This window comes from Colletotrichum chrysophilum, assembly GCF_026319265.1.
Source record: "Colletotrichum chrysophilum strain AFK26 chromosome Unknown scaffold_12, whole genome shotgun sequence".
In the NCBI taxonomy this organism is placed as follows: Eukaryota; Fungi; Ascomycota; class Sordariomycetes; order Glomerellales; family Glomerellaceae; genus Colletotrichum; species Colletotrichum chrysophilum.
Window position 1 is genome coordinate 115,871 of NW_026517299.1, and position 22,661 is coordinate 138,531.

The 22,661-nt window shown below is 54.1% G+C and overlaps 6 protein-coding genes across 6 annotated transcripts; 4 read left to right on the forward strand and 2 right to left on the reverse strand.

The window, feature by feature from the left end:
* Window positions 1-3,031: 3,031 nt before the first annotated feature.
* COL26b_002406 (uncharacterized protein) lies at window positions 3,032-3,484 on the reverse strand (the record flags this gene model as incomplete). The annotated part of the gene is given in 2 exon segments (XM_053175327.1): window positions 3,032-3,285; window positions 3,304-3,484. 2 exon segments carry the CDS (start codon window positions 3,482-3,484, stop codon window positions 3,032-3,034), a joined length of 435 nt encoding a protein of 144 aa, XP_053040633.1.
* A 1,235-nt stretch (window positions 3,485-4,719) lies between these two features.
* On the forward strand, window positions 4,720-7,117 carry COL26b_002407 (uncharacterized protein; the record flags this gene model as incomplete). Its single annotated transcript, XM_053175328.1, has 3 exons — window positions 4,720-4,910; window positions 4,988-6,710; window positions 6,770-7,117. 3 exons carry the CDS (start codon window positions 4,720-4,722, stop codon window positions 7,115-7,117), a joined length of 2,262 nt encoding a protein of 753 aa, XP_053040634.1.
* A 725-nt stretch (window positions 7,118-7,842) lies between these two features.
* COL26b_002408 (uncharacterized protein) lies at window positions 7,843-10,999 on the reverse strand (the record flags this gene model as incomplete). The annotated part of the gene is made up of 9 exons (XM_053175329.1): window positions 7,843-9,162; window positions 9,215-9,317; window positions 9,370-9,651; window positions 9,708-9,807; window positions 9,863-9,982; window positions 10,120-10,390; window positions 10,476-10,486; window positions 10,540-10,713; window positions 10,783-10,999. The coding sequence occupies 9 exons, from the start codon at window positions 10,997-10,999 to the stop codon at window positions 7,843-7,845; spliced, it is 2,598 nt and encodes an 865-aa protein (XP_053040635.1).
* A 2,142-nt stretch (window positions 11,000-13,141) lies between these two features.
* Window positions 13,142-13,765, forward strand: COL26b_002409 (uncharacterized protein; the record flags this gene model as incomplete). Its single annotated transcript, XM_053175330.1, has 2 exons — window positions 13,142-13,558; window positions 13,613-13,765. The coding sequence occupies 2 exons, from the start codon at window positions 13,142-13,144 to the stop codon at window positions 13,763-13,765; spliced, it is 570 nt and encodes a 189-aa protein (XP_053040636.1).
* Window positions 13,766-14,558: 793 nt separating this feature from the next.
* COL26b_002410 (uncharacterized protein) lies at window positions 14,559-15,183 on the forward strand (the record flags this gene model as incomplete). Its single annotated transcript, XM_053175331.1, has 3 exons — window positions 14,559-14,738; window positions 14,796-14,947; window positions 15,003-15,183. The coding sequence occupies 3 exons, from the start codon at window positions 14,559-14,561 to the stop codon at window positions 15,181-15,183; spliced, it is 513 nt and encodes a 170-aa protein (XP_053040637.1).
* Window positions 15,184-16,368: 1,185 nt separating this feature from the next.
* On the forward strand, window positions 16,369-21,770 carry TOP2 (DNA topoisomerase 2; the record flags this gene model as incomplete). Its single annotated transcript, XM_053175332.1, has 2 exons — window positions 16,369-20,046; window positions 20,103-21,770. 2 exons carry the CDS (start codon window positions 16,369-16,371, stop codon window positions 21,768-21,770), a joined length of 5,346 nt encoding a protein of 1,781 aa, XP_053040638.1.
* Window positions 21,771-22,661: the final 891 nt, after the last annotated feature.

Below are 22,661 nucleotides of genomic sequence, written 5' to 3' on the forward strand. Positions count from 1 at the left end.
TTTAACAAGACTCTTGGTGTCCTCGTCGAAGTGGCTCATTAGAAAATGGATATCATGCAGGTAGTTGAACTCCCAGCACTCTGCGATCAAGGGGTCTCCGAGGATGTCTTTGAGGGCAACTGCATCTCGATTCGCTGGTTCTGGGAGATCCCGGATCCAAGTCAGCTGGAATGGAGATTTGATGCGCTGGCCACCGTTATTCTTCTTGCGAGGAGGACTGATTGGTCTGCTTAGAGATCGCGGCCCTTCTGCCTGCGTCGACGTTTCCGACTCCTCGACGTCGTCACATATGCGGGCTCTTTTCGTGGGCCGTTCCATCTCGAGCATCCAAGAAACGACGCTTGTTCGGAGTGGCCGCGTTGATGTGCAATCGATGAACCTGTCGCCAAAGTTGAATCGTGGACAAATGCCTTTTAACGGGAGGAGGGAAGAGAAAGGTGGAATCAACAGCGGTTGCTCTTGCATAAAGCAGCGAGACGCCGGGGCTTGGGCTGGTGCGTTGGACACCGCGCACCGCGCCTGCCTGCAGACCCATTTACGTGCCTGTAGACACCTCACCTGCATAAAATATTTGTCTGGACAGAATCAAACCCTGTTTCCAACAAGAAGAAAACTTCTGCTAGAAAGAAGAAGCTTTTTAAGATTTCAGGCTTGAGCTTCACACTCTGTGTAAGTCATGATATCTTGGGTTCCCTGTGAAGTGGCATCTGAAGCAGTGGCGCAGGGTTCCAGGGCCGAAACCTTCACCCCGCAGAGCCACTGTGCTACCGACCTTTCCCTGTAAATTACCGAATGTGCCTGGAGGTAGCGCTGCCGCAGAACACTGCGATGGCGCGACATTTTACCATCCCGATCTCATCGTTCAGTTACGACACTAACACAACCAATCGACTCAAGAAAACTCCCCTATGGAGCCAGTTGACAGAACCGTGTTCATATATGCCAGATTGCTCTCAAACGTTCGGTTGTCGTCACCGACGCAGGCGGCTTTCGGCCCGCCAATCTCGGAGATGGCATCGTCTTCGACCGAATCGACGTGGTCTCTCGTCCTAAACAGCCCCAAATTTCGTTTCTGAATTTCTTGCAGAAGCTGTTTGAAAAGGAGAAACTCGTCATATGCTGGCACTGTATCTCCTGGCTGGCGCCTGGCTTCCTCGCCGAGCATTCTGGCCATCAAAATCTTCATCGGCGGGTCACCTGCGACGTTTGGCTGGGTTGGACTTAGACCCCTTATGCAGGCATCCCTAAGAATCTCGATGACATCTAGATTTGCACTCTGAGCCGCCAAGTGCAAGATGCCAGACCCGTTCTTATCGATCGCATCATACCTCGCTTCTCTTTTCAACAAAAGCTCCAATAGGGCGGCGTTTCGCCACAGTATAGCGTCGTGAATGGGTGTTCGACCTTCATAACCTGCCTGCTTCGAGGGAAGGTCGATGTCCATGCCATTATTCACGAGCAATTCCAACGACCGTTCCCAATTGCGTCTCCTGAGGTCATTTCGCTCAACATTGCAGACTCCACGAGCAAACCATGACAGGGGAGTTTCCCAGTTCAGGTTCGTCTCAACAACGGTGTCACATCCATGTTCCAGAAGAATTCTAATCATGTCGGAGTTGTTGAAAGCGAATATGATGGGAGTCTCTCCTCTGGGCCGAATGTGATTTTGAACTCTAGCGTGCACATTTGCCCCAGCTTTCAAGAGTGCCGAAGCCATCTTGATCGAGCCGGGCGGCTCGTAGTGGGCAGCGTAGTGAAGAGGTGTCCAACCTCCTCGCGTTCTCACTTCTAAGCCAGCGCCTCGGCTACGGAGGACCTCAAACGACTCGTGGTCGTTCAAGAAGATTGCCCAGTGCAGTGGAGACCACCCGATATCGTCAAGGCAATCTATGTCGGAAGGAGCCTGTGTAATTGCATCTGATAGGGGAATCGGAACAACTCCGAGTACAGAATCGTGTAAGAGCGTTGAGTTTTCTCCTTGTCGGTCTTCTCCACGTGCAAGTTGCTCAATCATATAGCGATGGTCTGGATTGAACGTGGAAAGATGGTCTTGCTTCGATGCGGAGTAGAGAATTATACGTGCCCGCTTAGGCACGGTCCTAAGTAACAATGAGAAATGGACTATTTGAGTTGCTTGGCGCATTTGGTGAACAAACCATCCTGTCATGTTTCGAGTGCTCCTCGACCAGCCATGATCGAGAAGAAACTTGGCGACCTCCAGGTTTACGTTTCGAAGTGAGATCTGGAAAGATGCCAAGAGTCAACAACAGACGAAATAAAGATAACCATAGAGTCGTAGCGTGTCAGCCTACCATGAGAAGTGAGTTACCAGCTTCATCAACGTCTGTGGGCAGTACGGTTGAGTTTGAGATGCCTCGTTTGATCCAATCTATGTCGGAGTTGTAGACCGCTGACAGCATCTGCACACTTGGCACTACCCTCGGAACTTGCAAATACAAGCTCGACCCCAATCCAGTGAGACTCCCCCAAGAGGTCGTGAGAAAGACGGCTCTGGATACGAACCATTTCGGAAAGACGTAGATGAGTCGCAGAGAGGAATGATTACGGCACCCTAAATCATCGCACTTCCGGGGCATCAATAAGGGCATGTCGTTATACTCGAAGAACAACGATCCTAGCACTGACCGTACCCATGTCGGTGTCCGAACCGACGAAGGTGAATGACACTGGCACTTGCAATAGGGGGTGCAAACCTGTCGGAGTGAGGCGTGCACAGAAATCGATGACAGGGGCTCGTCGACTTCGGCATTCGACCTCTGTCCATGGGGAGTGGATGGCAGTGATAGCTCTGCGCTCGTGGCCTCAGCGGCTAGCATCCGATGAAGTGAAGCGCATATGTCGTTGTTCTTGCTCTGCGTTTCTCGAAGCCCAGCGTTGCCCGCCTCGATTCTGCCGTTCATCGTTTTGAAGCAGGCACTGAAAGCTTGTTGTCCGTCGAGCACGACTTTTGTTTGCCGTGTACTATGCAACATCAGCAAGTACGAAGCTATATAGTCCGATGAAAATCAAGTCACCTTTGTGACGAAACAAGAGCAATGAAACGCAACATCAAGCTCTGCTTGGTTTTGCTCGCTTTCGCCCGAAGCCTGGCGACGTTGTCCTTCTCACGCAGCCACTTCCGCTTAGAGACACGCAGCTCTCCAACAATGTCTGCATGCCGGTCTGACTTTTGGAGGCGTCCGCAGAGGGCTTCTAATTCATGAACGATGGAGGCAAAGTCGTCTTCCAAGGTCTGTATTGCAGAAGCAGTGATGCCAGGGACGGCTGCATTTTTGGTCTCACCGTTTTCCATCTCCTGAAGAGAAGTTTTGACTTGCTCGGCGACTGCCTGGAGGTCTGTGAGCTCATTGCTAAGGTCGCAGAAGTCCGCTGGAATCTGTCGCATGGAGGAGAAGAACTTGACTCCCACACCGAGGGCCTGAACTAGAGCGATCACGCTCGTCGTGATCGAAAGGGGATCCATGCTAAATTAGTTGAGCAGAGATTTGAGGTTCACATCAGCCGCATGGTCCAAGATGTGCAGGACAACGAAGGGCTGCGAGGAGAACGACCTGCATATCAGCTGAGCATCTGGGCGAATCATCTACTCTTTGGCCGAGCAGCGCAGGCCAAGCCATATTGAGCGTACGGAGGCGGTGCAGCTCACAGGCAACTGTCAGTCAACACGGCAAACACCTTGTCTGAGCCCTTTCAACGAGGCCACGACAGAATATTAGGCCTGACTTGACGAAATATTGCCGGAGTTAAGCGATGAGACTGATATGAGTCGTCACTCTCTCAGTCATGCTAGCCTTATGTAATCCGGGGTCACTGAGAGTTGTCCACACCAACCCCTGGCTGGAGTGGTGGTGACGATCCGCACGTGTCCAGGAAAGCAAGACTCTAGACTTTTCCTTGTTCACGAACTCGCTTTCCGCTGCGGGCGGGTGGCAATCTGGATGGAGAACCTGCTTTTGCTAGACTATTCTTATCACAATGTGTGGAGCCTTGCATTCAATGATGTTGCAGGGTTGAAGCTTGCGGGGCCTCTGAGTGGCGGGATCGAGGGCGAGACCAGGCGGGCAGCTGGCACCACGCGCTCCCAGCTCTGCGTGCGCTCACGTAATGCTGCTGAAGGTAACCGTGATTGCCTCATCTCTCAGGCAGCCCTTGCCCTTGTTTAGTCCCGGTCCTGCAGTGCTGGGCGTGGCCCTGCGCAACGGCTGGCTGGCTGGCTGGCTGGACCACGCTACCCGCAGAATCTTGACACACGGTCTTTCTCCTGACCTGCCAGCCCAGGCCTGTCACTTCCATCGGCTTTGATGCCTCCTCCCCCTTTGCCAAAGCACCACCACTACCACCACCCTTTTTTTCTCCTTCGACGCCGCTGGACGAATTCGGGAGGTTTGGGCTCAAAGACGAACGAAGGGAAGATCGATTTTATTCGTCTTCTGTCTTCCCCCCGACCGCTCAATCTCCATGACTTCAACTACTCAATAGGTTTACCTAGACCCTTTTTGTGACCCCTCGACCATCACATCACGACACGACCCGATCGATCCACTCTCCTCCTTCCCTCCACGACGCCTGCGCAACCAAGCGCATCCTCAATCGATCGCGTCCCTCTCCTCATTTTTCGCCGCATCTTCCACGACACGCTTCGCGACTTCTCTTCTCTCGAACCACTTCGCACCTGCGCGGTGCAACCTCGTCGCCGTCATGAGGTTATCTCCTTTATTCCTAGTCCTCGGCTCGTCCCTACTCGGCGGAGTCCAAGCAGCAGCGAAAGAGGACGATCGCGAGAACACTTACTTCAATTCGATGAAGGTGCCTCCAATACTCGAGCTGACCCCCGATACTTTCGACAAAGAAGTCAAGTCTTCGCAGTTCATGCTTATCAAGCACTACAGGTATGCTTGCTTGCTTGCCACCCCTGTCGACGCCGACGACCGCCTAGCCGCGCGATAGCTGATTGACCGTCTTCCAGCCCTTACTGCCCGCATTGCATAGATTATGCGCCCATCTTCCAGACGCTGTACGAATTTTACTACACTTCAAAACCCGAGACCGAGGACAAGTCTTTCACGGAATTCTACGACTTCCGCTTCGCCACAGTCAACTGCGTGGCATACTTTGACCTTTGCGCTTCCCACAATGTTCAATCGTACCCCAGCACCATCCTGTACAAGAACGGCGAGGTCGCCGAACTGATCAAGGGCGTCAAGGAAATCGATCAAGTCAGCCCCATCCTTGAAAAGTACTTGGAAGCTACCAAGCCTGGATCGAGACCCCGAAGCCTCAGCCTCCCTGAAGCTGGCGATAAAAACTCTCCCGGCAAGGAGCCTGGCAAGGCCGATGACTCGAAGAAAGCTGCGGACGACAAGACCGACGCCAAAGCTGACTCCAAGGCTCCCGCAAAGGCCGATGAGAAGACCGACGCCAAGGCGCCACCTAAGGAACAGACCCCGCCTAAGGCTCCTCCTGCAAAGGATGAGAAGGCCACCGAGGCCAAGGGCGATGCGAAGGCCGATTCCAAGGCCGATTCCAAGGCAGATGCAAAGCCAGATGCCGTTAAGGCGGAGACCAAGCCTAGCACCACTGCAGAGAAGGCTGTCGCGACTCCCACGAAGGCCATTGTCAAGAAGCCTACCGTTACCCCCAACAAGGAGGGTATTTCCGTGCCTCTTACCGCGGAGAAGTTCCAAACGCTTGTCACCATGACCCAGGATCCTTGGTTCGTCAAGTTCTACGCACCGTGGTGCCACCATTGCCAGGCCATGGCGCCTAACTGGCAGCAACTGGCCAAGGAGATGAAGGGGAAGTTGAACATTGGAGAAGTGAATTGCGATGTCGAGTCCAGGCTTTGCAAGGATGTTCGCCTCCGTGGTTATCCCACCATACTTTTCTTCAAGGGCGGTGAGCGTGTCGAGTACGACGGGCTTAGAGGCCTCGGCGACTTCGTGCACTACGCCGAGAAGGCTATCGATATCTGCGACGGCGTTCAGGACGTGGATGCCGAATCCCTGCAGGTCCTCGAGGAGAAGGAGGAGGTCATCTTCATCTACTTCTACGACCATGCTACTACCAGCGAGGACTTCATGGCGCTCGAGCGCCTGCCTCTCAGCTTGATCGGCAAGGCTAAGCTCGTGAAGACCCAAGATCCCGTTCTCTTCGCCCGCTATAAGATTACCACCTGGCCCCGCCTTCTCGTTTCCAGAGAAGGTCGCCCAACATACTACCAGCCGCTTACACCCAAGGAGATGCGCGATGTCCACGGCGTTCTGAACTGGATGAAGTCGGTCTGGCTGCCAATTGTTCCTGAGATGACAGCCTCCAATGCCCGTGAGATCATGGATGGCAAGATCGTCGTTCTCGGCATCGTCAACAGAGAGGACCAGGAAGGCTTCCTGAGAGCCAAGCGCGAGTTGAAGAGCGCCGCCAACGAGTGGATGGACAAGCAGATTCTTCTGTTCCAGCATGAACGACAAGAGCTCCGTGATGCCAAGCAGCTTCGCATTGACGAGGCTGACGATCGCGGTGACCAACGTGCCTTGCGCCAAGCCAAGGCTATTCGCATCAACATGGACAAGTCCGACCGCAAGCAAGTCGGCTTTGCTTGGGTTGATGCCGTTTTCTGGCAGAGATGGATTCGTACCACTTACGGTATTGACACCAAGGATGGAGATCGTGTTATCATTAATGATGAGGACGTAAGTCTTTCCCCACGAAACGCTCACTCGGCAAACAAGCAGACTAATCATATGGACAGAACCGCCGATACTGGGACACTACCATCACTGGTAACAACATTCTTCTGTCGAGGACATCGATCCTGGAGACCATTAACAAGGTCATCACCTCGCCGCCCAAGATCAAGCCCAAGCTTACTATCTCGAGCTTTGAGAAGATCTTCTTCGATATGCGCGTCACCTTTGTTGAGCACCCTTACCTGACTATGGGCTGCATTCTCGGCTTGGCTCTTGGTGCTGCCTCCTGGTTCCGTGGCCGTGTCCGCAGGGGCCGCGGCGGCCACTTCCGCCTGGAGGAGTCTTGGGGGAACAAGGAGCTGATGAAGGAGGGCCTGCTGGGACCCAACGGTAACGGCAAGGTGGACTAGAAGCCCGACGCGCACGAAGAAGGCCTGAGAAGGGCTGAGGAGTTTAGGCACCTCCCCAAACGGGAGTGTCTTCGAAAGTTGGACTAATGGAAAGCCATGAATGAGGCTATGACTATTTGGGCTCGACTAAAGGGCGTGCATGTGCACGTTATGCACGCACGTTTCCGGGGACAGGATGAAGAAAAAGAAAACCTGAAGCATTGCGATGCCTACTCACGGAGTTGACGGGGACAATTTTATGTTTTTCCTTGCTTTCTTTGTCTCTGAGGGAACTGTGGTGCAGGGCAGGAGGTCTGTATAATACTCTTTGTTTTGGTGGAAAATGCAATGCCCTGCACGCCATTTGACAGATTATACATTATTTTATTCCAGTTACAACACATGATGATGATGTGATGACGCTCTTGGGCTGACGGGAGATGTGGACTGAGTGCAGGTCAGAGGAACATGCCTTGATGTAGACGAGGTCAACTTGATCACACATGTGAGAAGTCCTAGACGGTGTCAATTGTTATTCGATGTCCGTTGGTACGCAAAGCCAGAAATCCATTCATGACGAATCTGTCTGTTTCCTTGCTAGAATGGTGTCCATGTGTTTGACCTGCCCTGAAGCCTTGACTTGTTTCTGGCTGTTTTTTCTTTTTCTAAATCCAGAAGTCCTCCAAGTGTGTCTGTGTGTCTTTCCTGCTTGCACCACCCCCTGGGTTTTACACGCCACTGCCACTCTATGTGTACAGCTCATCAGTGAAGCTGTTCAGAGACAGACCCTCCTTGGCAATGTCATCCACGTCCACAAGGAAGTCGAGGGGCATCTCGACAATGTTACCGCGCACACGGTTGAGCCAATCCTTGACTTCCCGAACACCGCCGGGGAACTCTTCCTTGACGACGTGGCCGTACTCGACCTTGCCAACGTTGTCGCCCTCGCCCTCGCCCTCGCCCTCCTTCTTGGCGCCGGGGATGATGAAGTGGCGGGAGAAGAACTCGTCGTAGTCCTTCCAGGTCCGCACATGGTCGTTGGGCACGTTGTGGAATACCTTGGAGAAGACCTCGGTGTTTGTGCGCGCCGTGCCCTCCCACAGGTTCCAGAACTCGCGCGACATAGGATCCTGCACCAGGCGATCGGCGGGGGAGCCCCAGTCGTACATGTTCGGGCCGCGCTCGACGGACGTCCAGTTGTCGTCGGGCCGGTCCCAGCGCTGGTCGGGCAGCAGACCGAGGTGCTTGCGGAAGATCTGGCGGCGGAGGGATGCGGCGAACTTGGAGGCTGTGTAGGGACGGCCGGCCATCTCAGACTCGACGGGCGTGGGGTCCTCGATGATGACAGCGATCTCGGAGTCGTGGGTGCCGAGCTGAGAGCGATCGTTGAGGTTGGCGGAGCCGACGATGACGAGGTTGTCGTCGGCGATGAGGAGCTTGGAGTGGATGTAGAGCTCCTCGCTGACGAAGGCGTCCATCTCGGCTTCCGGCTCGCCTTGCCAGGGGACGCTGTGCAGGTCCGGACCGGCGTCCATGTAGCAGGACGAGACGGTGTCCCAGGTGTGATCGCCGACGCGGGAGGCGGCCTGCTGGTAGCGGTCGTACTGGGTGTTGCGCCCGCCCCAGCTGGCACCGGTGCCCTCGCCACGGGGCTCGTAGCCAGCACCGACGGCATCGTCATGCTCACGGCGGGCGTCCTCGTACGAGACACCGCTCTCGCGCTCAGCGCGGGACATGTCGGAGGAGACGTTGATGCGGTCGTAGTTGCGAAGGTTGTAGAAGCGTATGTAGCGGCCAGGGTCGTCGATACCGCCCTCGTTTCGGAGGGATTCTATGATGCTGTGTCCGCCGCGGCTGATGGAGTTGTATTGGAACTCCATGATGGCGCGGGTGCCCAGTGCGTCGTCCGCCTTGAGATCGCCGGCGAAGGCGGGAACGGCGGGCATGTTGACAATGACCTTGAAATCCTCGCCGTTTCGGTGGGCGCGGAGGATACGGTCGACGATGGCGCGGCCGATCTTGTTGGTGACGGGGTGCTGCTTGTCGCTCGTGGCAGTGATGAAGAACTTGTCTCTGTTAGAAGCGATGTCGGTTTCAGCAAAGGGGAGGTTTGCTTACCTGGTTCTCCATGTAGACGAAATGTTGAGCCCTGGTGATGGCATCAATATAGGCATTGGCGATGGAGTGCTCGGTGGGATGGCCGGAAGACCACTTGGTACAGCTAATCTTCATTAGTGATTGCATCTGAGACAGACAGATGGACGCCAAATTACCTGCGAGTGAGCTGGATATTGGCCGACTGATCACCGCGGTCTTGACGCAGAGGTCTGCCATCGTTCTCGGGCTGGTCGTCGCTGACCATCAAATGGCTCATGCCTCGGTTGATGCGGTCTCCGAGATCCCCGAAAAGATGGCCTGCCTGGTGGCCAGCGCCGCCGAAGAAACCACCGCCCTGGCCGTCCTCGGCAATTCTTCCCGACTCCTGGCTGAAGCCGTCGATTCTGCCATACTTTCCAGGGTTCTTCTTGGTGTACTTGTCATCAAAGATGAAGTTCCTACATCCAAGTCAGATAAAGTGTTGCTGCCGCCGAGGAATGCAGAATGAACCAACCATCTGTCGACAAAGTGTTCCGACAAGCTTTGAACGATGGGACCACTCAAGCTGATGGCAACATCAGACCAGCCCATTCGCGAGCTCTTGGTGCGGTCGACTAGCGAATGAGTGAGTATGTGTCTCGAGTGTACAGGCCGGAAATATTGACTGACGCTTGTTCTGCTCCCAGTTATCAACGTCGGCAAAGTCATAGACACGCGCGTTGTTGTAGTCTTGGCCAGGGAAGACGATGGCATCCAAGTTGCCGGGATGAGCGTCCGCAATGGGATGACCTATACGTGTGTCAGAGCGGCGCTTACTACCATTCCCAGTTCAAACCCACTGTTGGTATCCCATCTACCGAAGCCTGAAATCTAGTTAGCGGATTTCTCATCTTGATTCAATGGCTCAACCGTTGCTCATCACTTACACATATCCAACCCTCCCATGAAAGCGATTTTGTTGTCAATGAGGCAAAGCTTCTCGTGGTGGGCCCAGAACAGAACGACGCCGTCGGTGGCGGTACCGTAGATGGTCTTCAGGGCATCACCAGAGAAAGTGGATAGCTTGAACGTGCTCAAGGACAGGTTTGAGAAGTTCTCGCCAATCTCACTGTTGAGGTCGTATCCAGTGGGAACATGGTCAGGGTGTCGAAACACGCCGATGTTGGGATGAAGGCTTTCCAGGTAGGTCCTTGTGTGCTTGAGAAGATATCAGCATGAGTCAAGTATCGATGGTGTTCATGGATGGAGCTTTGGTTGCAGGTGTGCATCGACATTGACTTACAGATGACTTCACTATCGAGCGAGTTAGCTTGGTGAGAGGGGTTCTGACATGGATGAATACTCACAGGTCAGGGCGGCCTCGACTTCCTTGTAGACAATGATGTTGACCTTGACACCTCGCTCAGCAGCAGCCTTGAGCAGGTTGTCGAGACGGTATCGTTCATTGGCAGAAGGGGGCCGGCGCAGGTAGAGCTCCGGGCTCAACCACCAATCCAGAATGTAGATACTCTCGCGGGCCTCTGCATAGTGACGCGGTCAGTCGCAGTCAATAGTGCCGGCAGGATGCTCATGTTTGTGTGTGTTCTTACGCTCAATGGCCTCGGAAACGGCCCAGAAATAAGAGCATCCGTCGACATACCACTTGGCGTTGCCGGTGGTTTGCGCCGCAAAGGATTGGAATCGGTTTCCAGTGTGGGCATCGGAATGGTGCTCCTCGCAGGAGTGACCGGAGTGAGTGTGCGCATGCCTCTCTTCCCCAAAGAGGGCTTCGACGCCCCGCTCCACCTTGCGGAAGATGCGATCCATGAAGGCGGGGAGCTGCTGTAGTGAGACGGGATGAGGTCGTGGCCGAGACCGACTAGATCAAAATGAGGATGTTGTACAGGGCGAGCGAGTGCACGGGAAGAGGACAGCTGCCACGAGGAGAGGAGATGGTGGTGTTGTTGGCTAAGCTTTTGAGGAGGGGAACCGGGAGTTGAAGTTGACGATGAAACAGGGTCTGGAGAGCGACGTCAGAGGGGCAGCTCCCAATTAAGCTGCATGTGAAGCAAAGTAGGTACGAGGGGCAAACGGCGGGAGCTGAGGCAACCTACTACCACCACCACCAATGGAAGCTGGAAGCTTGGGTACATAGATCCAGGTACCTACATCGGATTTACCTCATGTTGTTGCGGTGAAGGGGAGGTGAGACGACACCTCTCGGATGGCCCGTGTGTCCGGGGCTCCCGCGAGTGGATTGATACGGGAGGTTCCCATTGCGCCGAGTTGTGATAGCCTATGGGAAAGGCCATCTTCAAGAGGGTTGCAAGGGTGAGGTGGGCAAACCTGATTTGTCTGTAACATGTGTCCTTCAGCAGTTTGACCGCTGGGGAAGAGGGGAATCCATGGAGGGGCCGACGCTAGGTGAGGTAGACTATTCGCAGACTGGTGGGTGGGTAGAGAGATACAGATGTTTGTTTACTCGTCAACAAGAGCTCTGTGCATGCATGCATGCATGGTTGGCTGCTTTGGCATGATGAACGAACCGTCGGATACACAGCCAGTGCCTCATCTCTGCCAAGGGCCGCAACTATCCGTACCTTACACCGGTTGAGATCTGGCAGACGCCGGCGCAAGGTCTCAGCTGCCAGGCTAGTCTTGACAAAGACCGAAGGAAGAACGGCTGTATGCTGAGGCCCGACATGCCGCGTCAGTCATGTCAGGGACCGCTTCGAGTTGTCGGCTGATAATATGGCAAACTGTCTAGTGCATGCAGTTTGTCGTCTTTTGATACCTATTTCCTTTTAGTTCCATAAGACTTACTCCGCTGCCTACCTAGATAAGGTACTGTAAGGTACGTAGGTAGGTAAGGTAAGGTAAGGAAATTACAGATACCTACGGGCTATTCACGAATACCTTACATTTGCAACGCCGCGACAGCGTCCGAGGTCGGGTGCTTCAGAGCGGCACACTACGCAACGACTTGTAGCCACCTCAGGTAGGTAGGTAAGGTAGGTAGGCACCTTAAGGTAGGTACCTACCTAGGTAGGTGACTGATGCTGCGGGGCAAGCCTGCTCCAGGACCCTGCCGGCGTGCGGTGCCGTGTCCCTTGCGCCGGGAATTCCCTCGCAGCCGGCGGGCTGGGCGAGCTTGGGGCCAATCCAATACCTCTATCTAGGTTCCTTACCTTACCTAGGTAGGTACGAAGAGACGGCAGACCGCTGACCAGCGCCAATTCAGCCGTTAATTGAGACTTTTGGAATGGAACCGGGAAGTGCAGGAAAGCTCCCATCACCACAAAAGTCCCCTCTGCAGACGAACCTGAGCATTTCGTATAAAACATCTACCCGTTTCTCAATTACATCAATTGACTCACACGCGGCCCCCGCCTCAGAGCAACCTGAGCCAACCTACCTCACCTTACCTAGATGCACTAGGTAGCTTGTTTTGTCGCACCTTCCTGTCTCGTGCTGTCTTTCTCACCTGAGAGAGACACACAGAGAGACAAGCTGAGGTGAGCTTTCCTGTCACGCACTCACTCACTCGCTTCCCCCTCACTTGTCAAAGATCCCCCTCACTGCTTTACAACTTCGCCGCTATATGCCCCGAGAGCCCTTTCTAGACGACCTTGCTTCTCTGGATTCCCACATTCGAGATTGCCAGGGGCCCCCGTTTCTGATATTTTGGTCCAGTTCAACTCTTGTCCAACACCTTATCCCGGTTAAGGTTTGGTGGGCGTCCAGTTCCCCAACTTCGCGCCGGGGTCAGAACACGCATACCCTCGCACCGTTCCTGCGCTGTCGATCTGTGTCAGCTCTTGACTGCCGGTCGAGTTGCACAATAACCCAAGATTACAACGGCCGCATCGCATTGGAGCCCGCCAGCGTGTCTTGAGTCGAATTACAGGGCAGACGGCGAATATCTAGCCCCCGAATTCGTCCCTCAGAGCCCGAGAAAACCCTGCGACAATGTCCTCAAGCTCGGGAACCCCCTACATATTTTCGCCCGCAGACCACAGCCATCTGATTCCGTATCTTGCTGCCCTTCATGCATCGTGCATCAGCCATGACCGGACTCTGGCCACATTCTTGCCGCCTCTGTCCCATGAGAAGTTGCTGGGTTACTGGAAGGAGCGCATTGCAGAGGTCAGTGGAGGCACTCGCATGATGCTCATTCTCCTCGACGAGTCTGAGCCAGGAACAAAGCCCAAGGGAACAGAGCTCATGGGCGTTGTCATGCTCTGGATGCCATATTCCGAGACGGGTCCTTTCCGCGGCTTTGTCGAGAAGCTTCTCATCAGCCCAAAGTTCCGTCAGCGCGGCGGTGCTAGGATGCTGATCGGTGCTTTGGAAGGCGAGTCCATCAGGAGGGGACGGACGCTATTGGTATGAGCCACCCTACATCCAGTTATCCGACACTATTGTTGACAATTTACGCAGATGCTTGATACGGAGGCCGGCAGCACAGCTGAGGAAGTATGCAGAAAGTTCGGCTACATCGAGGTTGGCAGGATTCCCAACTTCGGCATCAGCCCTGCGGTTCCACGACAGCTCAAGGATGAAGTCTTTTTCTACAAGGCGCTTCAGTCTTAGTGAACGTAGCCTGTTCTCGTCCACGGCGTTGGGAGAAGAGGAGTTATTCTAGATATTAGGACATTGTTGAGGCGACTCAAATTCGTCATAATTCCGTGGGCCAAAGACGGGATTTGAAATATACTGGTTTTCTGAATTCTCCTGTCTCACCATCGACTTGATTAAATCCCGATGGACTACTTTGCTGACTGGCTGCAACTTGTGGGAAACAAATTGGAAATACTCGGTGACTGGTCGGGAAGATACTTCTCGCCCTGTCTGCATTTGACCTTCGATGCGACTGCATGTGTTCATGCAGCTTTGGCATCCTCTCTGAAGAACGTCTTGGCCAAAGTCCCCCCGCCAGACCGGAGACAGCTTACATATCCGAGTCTGTAACGCCGATCGGCGACGCTGGCAACCCCACTCCGAAGCTGAGCTTTTGGAGCAGACCTCACCTTTCCCAGCCGGGACTGAGCCGTTCTTTGGGATGCGGGGACGGCGAAGCTCGTTGGCTCGATAGCTGTGATATTCACAGAGCCCGGGATCACGCAATCTATCCACAATCAGATACCACCGGCATCACGGCCGGTATTTCTGCTGTAGTTGGGACGTCTCGGGTGAGAGGGGAGGCTGGAGACAAATGGATATATCTAGCCAAGAGATCTTCCACTTCTGACAATGCCGAGACAGCTGTTAGCTACTTAAGAGCCGCAGTTTCCCTCAACTCGCAACTCGCAACTCGCAACTGCATCTCTCCCTCTCTGCCATTGTGTCACACACAACCTGTGCCTTGCACATTGATCGTTCCACAATGTCCGATATACAAAAAAACGTCGAAGCCGCATCCGAAAGCTACTCTTCCGGCTTCACCAAGGGGCATCTGGCGCTGCCTCCGGCCAAGAAGTATCTAGTCCTGACTTGCATGGATGCTAGAATTGACCCGGCGCGGGCTTTTGGTATCGAGCTAGGCGATGCGCATGTCATACGCAATGTGAGGGCTCAAACCTGGCAACGTTGACTGGTCGGCAGCTAATGTTGAAATCAACAGGCTGGCGCATCTGCCGTAGATGCGCTTCGCAGCATTGTCATCTCTCAGCAACTTCTCGGCACGCATGAGATCGTGCTCGTCAAGCACACTGGCTGCGGGATGCTGACTTTCAAGAACGAGGACGCCTACGCACTCGTTGACCAGAATTTAGGGTTTGTACCTTGAAGCCACGGCTGACCAGGCCTTTCTCCGCTAATGTGCATGTAGAGCTGGAGCGTCTGCCGAACTCAAGTCTCGCAGTCTCGACTTTCTGCCATTTTCTGATCTGGAGGAGGCTGTCAAAAAAGACATTGACTACATCAAGGGGACTGAGCTTGTCCCGCAGAGCGTGGCGTTGAGCGGCTGGATCTACGAGGTTGAGACGGGCAAGACGAAGCGTGTTGTTTGAAGCTAGACAAGCGAGCGGAGAAGCGGTCTGGTTTGGGCAGCGGGAGGGCGTACTAGTGAGGTGTTTTATTTAGGGAGGTGCGGACGCGGCGTCAACGATTTTGCTCGGTTTTCCTGTTGAAGTAGCTCAGATGTTGATGCTAATGGAAGTCATCGAAACTTTGGTTGGCATTGTCGAAGCGCGAACCCCTTCCTTCTTAGCTGCCTTTTTCTGTGATGCAGCGACGCCACGATCCAATTGGACAGCGGGGCAGATGTGGCTGCCAACCCCGCTCTCGTGCGCTCCCACGTCCCTGGGCGCTTACCTTGGTCGGGATTAGCCTGAGGCAATAAACAAAGGAGGCAGTCGCCCAAACGCGGTCCAGTTAGAGAAGACCATGTCGCGACTCCCAATGTTTACACCGGGGCAAATATCAACATCGCAAGGGGGTTGCTACCAACAACAAAAGCCAGCGCACACAAACCCACCATCTGACTTCACGATCCCGACCAACATACCCTCCTTTTGCGCATGTAGAAAAGGGACGTTGACGAGCTGGCACACTCGCTCTCCTCCCCCCTCGTTTCCCTCTCACGAGCCTTCGTGCCAATTGCGCGCCTGGTCCGCCCAGCTAGCCGTTTTGCGATTGTCGATTCTTCTTTGTATTGTCGACGGCCGCCGACTTTTCGACGACCACCACCGCCGCCGACCGTAGGGACAACTGCGTTTCGTCTATTCTCGTGTTCCTCCCCGCGCCTCGGGGAGCGTAAGCTGTACAGAATGAGTTCGGACGACGATGCCTCCGTGTTTAGCATGGGAGAGGAGTCGGATTTTGCGCCGGTATGTTTGCTTCTTCGTGATCCCAAATTCTTGCCTACGTGTGGATACCCGATCACGCATTATCACTTCGATCACCAACTCCTTCTGTATCGCAATCTGAGGAAGGAGCGCTCTAGCTTGGTCACTCCTTCCTGTCGATAGCTTGCTTCCTGTCGCAGGGTTTTGCGCTCTGCTGTCCGTTTACCCACAACCCATCCTCTCACAACAAGCTGCTATTTCGTCGCGAAGCGTTTGCGACGGAGTCCGCCAGCTGAACCGCGCAACCACACCTTTTCTTTCCCACTTGTTTGCACGCTTTCGCTCCTGTATCCAACTCCCCTCGATCAACTTCCCTGTACTTTCTTTTTCACACCTCTCACTCTCAAAATGTCTACGCTGCCGCCGCCCAAACCGACGCCGCAGCCGGATGTCCCTGCGTCCATCGCCACGCTTGACAGCTTCGTTGGGGCCACCACTGATCCGTCGCAGAAGCCAAAGGCCAAGGCTCCTGTAAAGAAGGCGCCGGCGAAGAAGTTGACGCAAACCACCCTCAAGACCAAAGCCGCACCCAAGAAGCGCGCGAAACCCGACAGCGACGACGATGACGCCGCTTCCTTTTCCAACACACCTCCCAGCTCTAAGAAGCTTAAGAAGGCTCCTGCCGCCAAGAAGTCGAGCGGGAACCCCCTGGCGGAAATCGAGAACGACAGCATGATGCTCGACGATGACGAGCCGGCCGCTTCAGCGCCAAAGTCGAAGAAGAATGCCACCGACACCTACCAGAAGCTCACCCAGCTTGAGCACATCATCAAGCGTCCCGATACCTACATTGGCTCAGTCGAGCCTACAGAGCAACCCATGTGGGTTTTCAACAAGGAGACGAAGCTTATGGAGTACCGCAAGGTTACCTTCGTGCCTGGTCTCTACAAGATCTTTGACGAAATCTTGGTCAACGCTGCCGACAACAAACAGCGCGATGCTACCATGACCTACATGAAGGTTACCGTCGACCGCGAGAACGGAGAGATCTCTGTCGAAAACAATGGAAAGGGTATTCCTGTCGAGATCCACGGAAAAGAGAAGATTTACATCCCGGAGATGATCTTCGGTCACCTCCTGACGGGTTCAAACTACGACGACGAGGAGAAGAAGACAGTGGGTGGTCGCAATGGTTACGGTGCGAAGCTTTGCAACGTCTTCAGTGAGCAATTCACTCTCGAGTGCCAGGATTCCACCAACGGAAAAAGGTATAAGCAGGTCTGGACCGACAACATGAGCAAGTGCGGCAAGGCGAAAATCACGAGCAGCAAGACTAGTGACTTCGTTCGTGTTACCTTCAAGCCCGATTTCAAGCGTTTCAGCATGACGGGCATCGACGATGACCTTGAAGCTTTGATCCAACGCCGAGTCTACGACATGGCCGGTACTGTCCGTAACGTCAAGACCTACCTGAACGGCACCCACATCAAGCTTGCGTTCAAGGGTTACTGTGAGATGTACGCCAAGGCCATCGCCAAGGAACGCGGTGCCGAGGAGGGCGTCGAACCCAAGGTTGTTGTCGAGATTGACAAGACCGATGCTCACCCACGTTGGGAAATTGGGTTCACGGTCTCGGACGGCTCGTTCCAACAAATCTCGTTCGTCAACTCTATTGCAACCACGTCTGGCGGCACACACGTCAACTACATCGCCGACCAAATCACTGGGTCCTTGCTCAAGACTCTCGACAAGAAGAAGAAGGGTCACGCCCTCAAGCAGAACCACATCCGCAATCATATCTTCATTTTCGTCAACTGTTTTGTCAACAACCCCGCATTCACTTCCCAAACAAAGGAGCAGATGACTACCAAAGTCAGCCAGTTTGGTAGCAAGTGTCCCCTGACTGAGGATTTCCTGAAGAAGATCGCCAAGTCCGACGCCATCCAGAACATTATCGATTTCGCCGAGAAGAAGGCGGACAAGATGATGGCCAAGAGTGACGGAAACAAGCGGTCCCGCATCAGCAACTCGAAACTAGTCGATGCTAACTTGGCTGGCACCCGCCACGGCCATGAATGTACTCTGATTCTCACGGAAGGTGACTCTGCCAAGAGTTTGGCTGTCGCTGGACGAGCAATCCTGGACCCTGACCGCATCGGAGTCTTCCCCCTTCGTGGTAAGATGCTCAACGTACGTGATGCATCGATTGACCAAATCACGAAGAACCAGGAAATCCAAAACATCAAGCAATTCCTTGGTCTCAAGCACAAGGCTGTTTACAATGACACGAAGGGTTTGCGGTACGGTCATCTCATGATCATGGCTGATCAGGATCACGATGGTTCTCACATCAAGGGTCTTCTCATCAACTTCCTCCAAGTCCAATACCCCTCCTTGCTTCAGATTCCGGATTTCTTCCGAGAGTTCATCACTCCCATCGTGAAGGTATGGCAGGGCCCGAACCCCAAGAAGCCGCAGCGCCTCAAGTCCTTCTTCACCCAGCCCCAATACGAGGAATGGAAGGAATCACACACCAGCGAACTTTCTCGGTGGCACTACAAGTACTTCAAGGGTTTGGGTACCAGTTCAAACGAAGACGCCCAAGTCTATTTCACCAACCTTGATGACCATCTGAAGGAGTTCAACACGATGAAGCCTGATGAGGCTGAGCTTTTCGAGCTCGCCTTCTCCAAGAAGAAGGCCGACGCGAGAAAGGAGTGGCTCGGCAACTTCGTCCCTGGTACATACCTCGACCACTCCACCAAGTCTATTACCTACACGGACTTTGTTAACAAGGAACTCATTCTTTTCAGTATGGCCGATAACATGCGATCTATCCCATCTGTTGTCGACGGACTGAAGCCTGGTCAGCGTAAGGTCATGTACGCCTGTTTCAAGAGGAACTTGACCAAAGATCAAAAGGTTATTGAGTTGGCTGGTTATGTCTCCGAGCAGACGTCGTACCACCATGGTGAAGTCTCCCTCCAACAGACAATCATTGGCCTCGCGCAAAACTTCGTCGGTTCCAACAACATCAACTGCCTTGAGCCCAGTGGCAACTTCGGTTCCCGTCTTGCCGGTGGTTCAGATGCTGCCAGTCCTCGTTACATTCACACGAGACTGTCCCCTTTCGCGAGAAAGATCTTCTCCACTCTCGACGAGCCTAACTTGGAGCCTCAGTATGAGGACGGCAAGAGAATTGAGCCCAGGTGTTATGCCCCGGTCATTCCCATGATTCTCTGCAACGGTGCTGATGGTATTGGTACTGGTTGGAGCACCTCAATTCCCAACTACCACCCTATGCACATCGTTGAGAACCTGAAGAGACGTATGGGCCGTCTTGACCCCGAAAACCCCGGGGGTGCGCCATTTGAGCCTATGATGCCTTGGTTCCGCGGTTGGAAGGGTACCCCCCAGGTTGCCGACAAGGACAGATACAAGTTCAACGGCATCTGCGACATTGACGAGAAGACTGGCGAGGTCGTCATCACCGAACTTCCTATTCGTATGTGGACGGACGATTTCAAGGCCAAGCTTGAAGAGGTCATCAGCGGCACCAAGGGCCCTGTCTGGATCAAGGACTACAAGGAGTTCAACGACCACAAGAACGTGCACTTTGTCATCCAGATGGATGACAAGCACACCAAGGATGTCATGTCCGACGGTCTCATGGAACGTTTCAAGCTCACCAAGCAGGTTGCCACCTCCAACCTGGTTGCCTTTGACACCAACGGCCAAATTCGCAAGTATGAGAAGGTCGAGGACATTCTTGAGGAGTTCTACCACTACCGTCTGGACATGTACGCCGAGCGCAAGAAGCACTGGCTCGGTGTCTATCATGCCGATTTCAGAAAGCTGTCTGAGCAGGCTCGTTTCATCAGGGAGATTATCGACGGAAAGCTCGTCATTGCCAAGAAGAAGAAGGCCGTCCTGGTTGAGGAGCTCGCTAAGCGCAAGTACGAGCCGTTCCCGAGGAACAAGGACAAGCAAGCCAAGAAGAAGAACACCGATGAGGAAATGGAGGGCGACGAGGAGGACGAGGAAGGAGCGGACGAGCAATCGAACGCCTACGACTACCTTCTTTCTGTTTGTTACCCCATCATCCGAGATTTCCTAAGCTTCGCAACTAATTGATTTTGTAGATGCCACTATGGTCTCTGACGCAAGAACGCCTCGATAGGCTGCAGAGGCAGATCGAGAGCAAGAAGGCCGAACACGACTCCCTTCTTGCCCTGAGCGAGAAGGATCTCTGGTGCCAAGATCTGGACGAGTTCGTTGCCGAGTGGGAGAACCAGATGGCCCTCGACGCTGAAATCCAAACCTCCATCCGCAGACTTGGTCGCCGCGTATCCAAGAAGATAGGTGCTGGCAAGGGTCGCAAGGCCAAGAAGGATGATGACGAGTATGAGCCTGGCGAGCGCAAGAGGGCTACTGCGAAGGTCAAGGCAGCCGCAGCTCCCAAGGTGACAGAGAAGGCTGCTGAAAGATTTGCTGCCATGTTTGAGAAGGCCAAGGCCAAGAAGGAGGACGAGGACGCGTTTTCTGACGACGATTTTGCCTCTCTCGGCAAGAAGACTTCTTCCAAGCCTGCCGCGCCTGAGAAACCACAAAGGGCGGCGACAACGAAGAAGAAGCCTATCTACACCTTGTCCGATTCGGACGATGACGAAGAATTCGCCAGCCTGGGCAAGCCCAGTGCATCTGCTCCGGCGGAATCTACCGAAGACGTTTCTTCGCAAAGTCAAAAGTCCGCGGCAGCCAAGAAGCCCTCGCCTCGGGTGGAAGAGTTAGACGATAGTGACGACGATTTTGCTGGTCTGGGCAAGAAGAGCTCCACAGAGAAGCCCGCTGCAGCTGTGGCAGTCAAACCAACTGCTTCTCGACGTGCTGCATCGACTAAGAAGTACGTTATCGACGACCTGTCTGACGAAGATGAGTTTGCTAGCGCTGCTGAGGACAGTGCTTCTATTGAGAAGAGCGCTTCTGTGGAGAAGAGCGTCTCCGTAGAGCCTGCACCCACCAAGTCTTCAAAGAATGCTGCTGCTTCACGGGGCTCAAGAGCCTCTGCCGTCAAGAAGAAGCCGTCTTACGTCATTGACGACTCCTCGGAAGAAGAAAGCGAGGCCGATGACAACCAAATTGGCGACATTGGTGCTTTGGTCCGAGGTATCGGCGGATCAGCGAAGGAATCTCAGACTGGCCGACTTAGCTTGTTCGCCATGAACCGGCCTGAGGGCCGCGACTCGACCATGCCCAGGATCAAGACTAAACCTTCGAGGACTTTCGATGACGAGGAGGTCGATGATACCAACTACGAGATGCTCGCCCGGTCGTCCCCCCATAAGACAATGACCAAGGAGGATGACATTGACAGCTTCTTGAGCGACGACGGTGCGCCTGCCGCGAAGGCGTCCAAGGCGTCCACATCCAAGGCCAAGCCCGCGCCAGCCGCTGCCGCGCCCGTCAAGAAGCGCGGCCGTCCTGCCGGAGCCAAAAACAGGCCCAAGGATGACGAGGCCCCAGCAAAGGCCAAGCCCAAGCCCAAGGCGGCAGCCAAGACGACGACGCTGTCTCCCGCGGCCAAGGCATACGCCGCAAAGAAGGCCAAGCGTGTGCTGTCCGATGATGAAGATGAGGATGTCGAGATGGAGGAGCCAGAGTCCCCGCCACGGCCAGCTGCTAGAAGCCGCCCTGGACGTGCGGCTGCCACCAAGGCCAAGGCGAAGCCCAAGTACGACTTTGATGATGACAGCGAGATGGACGTTGACGAGGCCAGCGAGGACCCGTTCGACATGGATGAGAGTGACTAGAAGTCCTCGTGAAGGTTGAGGGAGGTGTAGTAAACCGCATATGTATAACGTGTGTGTGTGCTCGTTGCGCGTGTGGATGTGTGTCTGTACACTTGGAAAAGGGAACGGCGAAAGGGGGTACGGGTACGGCGGGGTGGTCTTACGGAAGCAGTCATGCCGCTGCTTGCCGATTTGCTTTACTTTATGACCAGGTATTCCTCTTTCATGGTCTCTGGGAAACTCTCTTGCTTTTTTTTTATTATGTTGGCGGCATAGGCTAGGCCGTCTCTTGCTCCTTAGTATTATATTGTCTGCGAGAACGGGCAATATGGGATACCTATTCTTCAACGACCTGTGCAATCTTTGCTTGGTGACCCGCTCGGATGTTGATGACTATGATATTAGCCCGTCCCAGACGCAGTCCGAGAAGCTGTGAAACCTGGCCGCTTCAGCTCGAATGACAAGAAATGGCTTGTCGACGTTCCTCCAACTGCATAAGCCAGATCAGCGCCTCGTTCATCAATCACCATCGACACCCACGTAGTGCTCCCTGGACCGGCGCCAAGTTTCGACGCATCGAGTGCACATCTGCTAGTAGTCGACATTACCAAGCATGGCAGTATTGTAGTGCCAAATCTCATTGTGGTACATCTGGTATGCGCAGCCAAGATTCCTAGAAAGACACCCTTGAGCCGAACTCAGTCCACACTAGCATATCAAGGTCATTTTTACGAACACCACGTAGGAGTGATGGAAAAACACTACTTTTGTAGAAATAGTTCGTTTCGTTGCAGCCCTTGACAATCTGATGATCCCCCTTTCGCCAAAGCCGTGTGCCATGAAGAGAGAACTAAAAGCAAGACAATACACTACATGCGTACACAATCACTCGTTCGACGCCCTCGTCCCCAC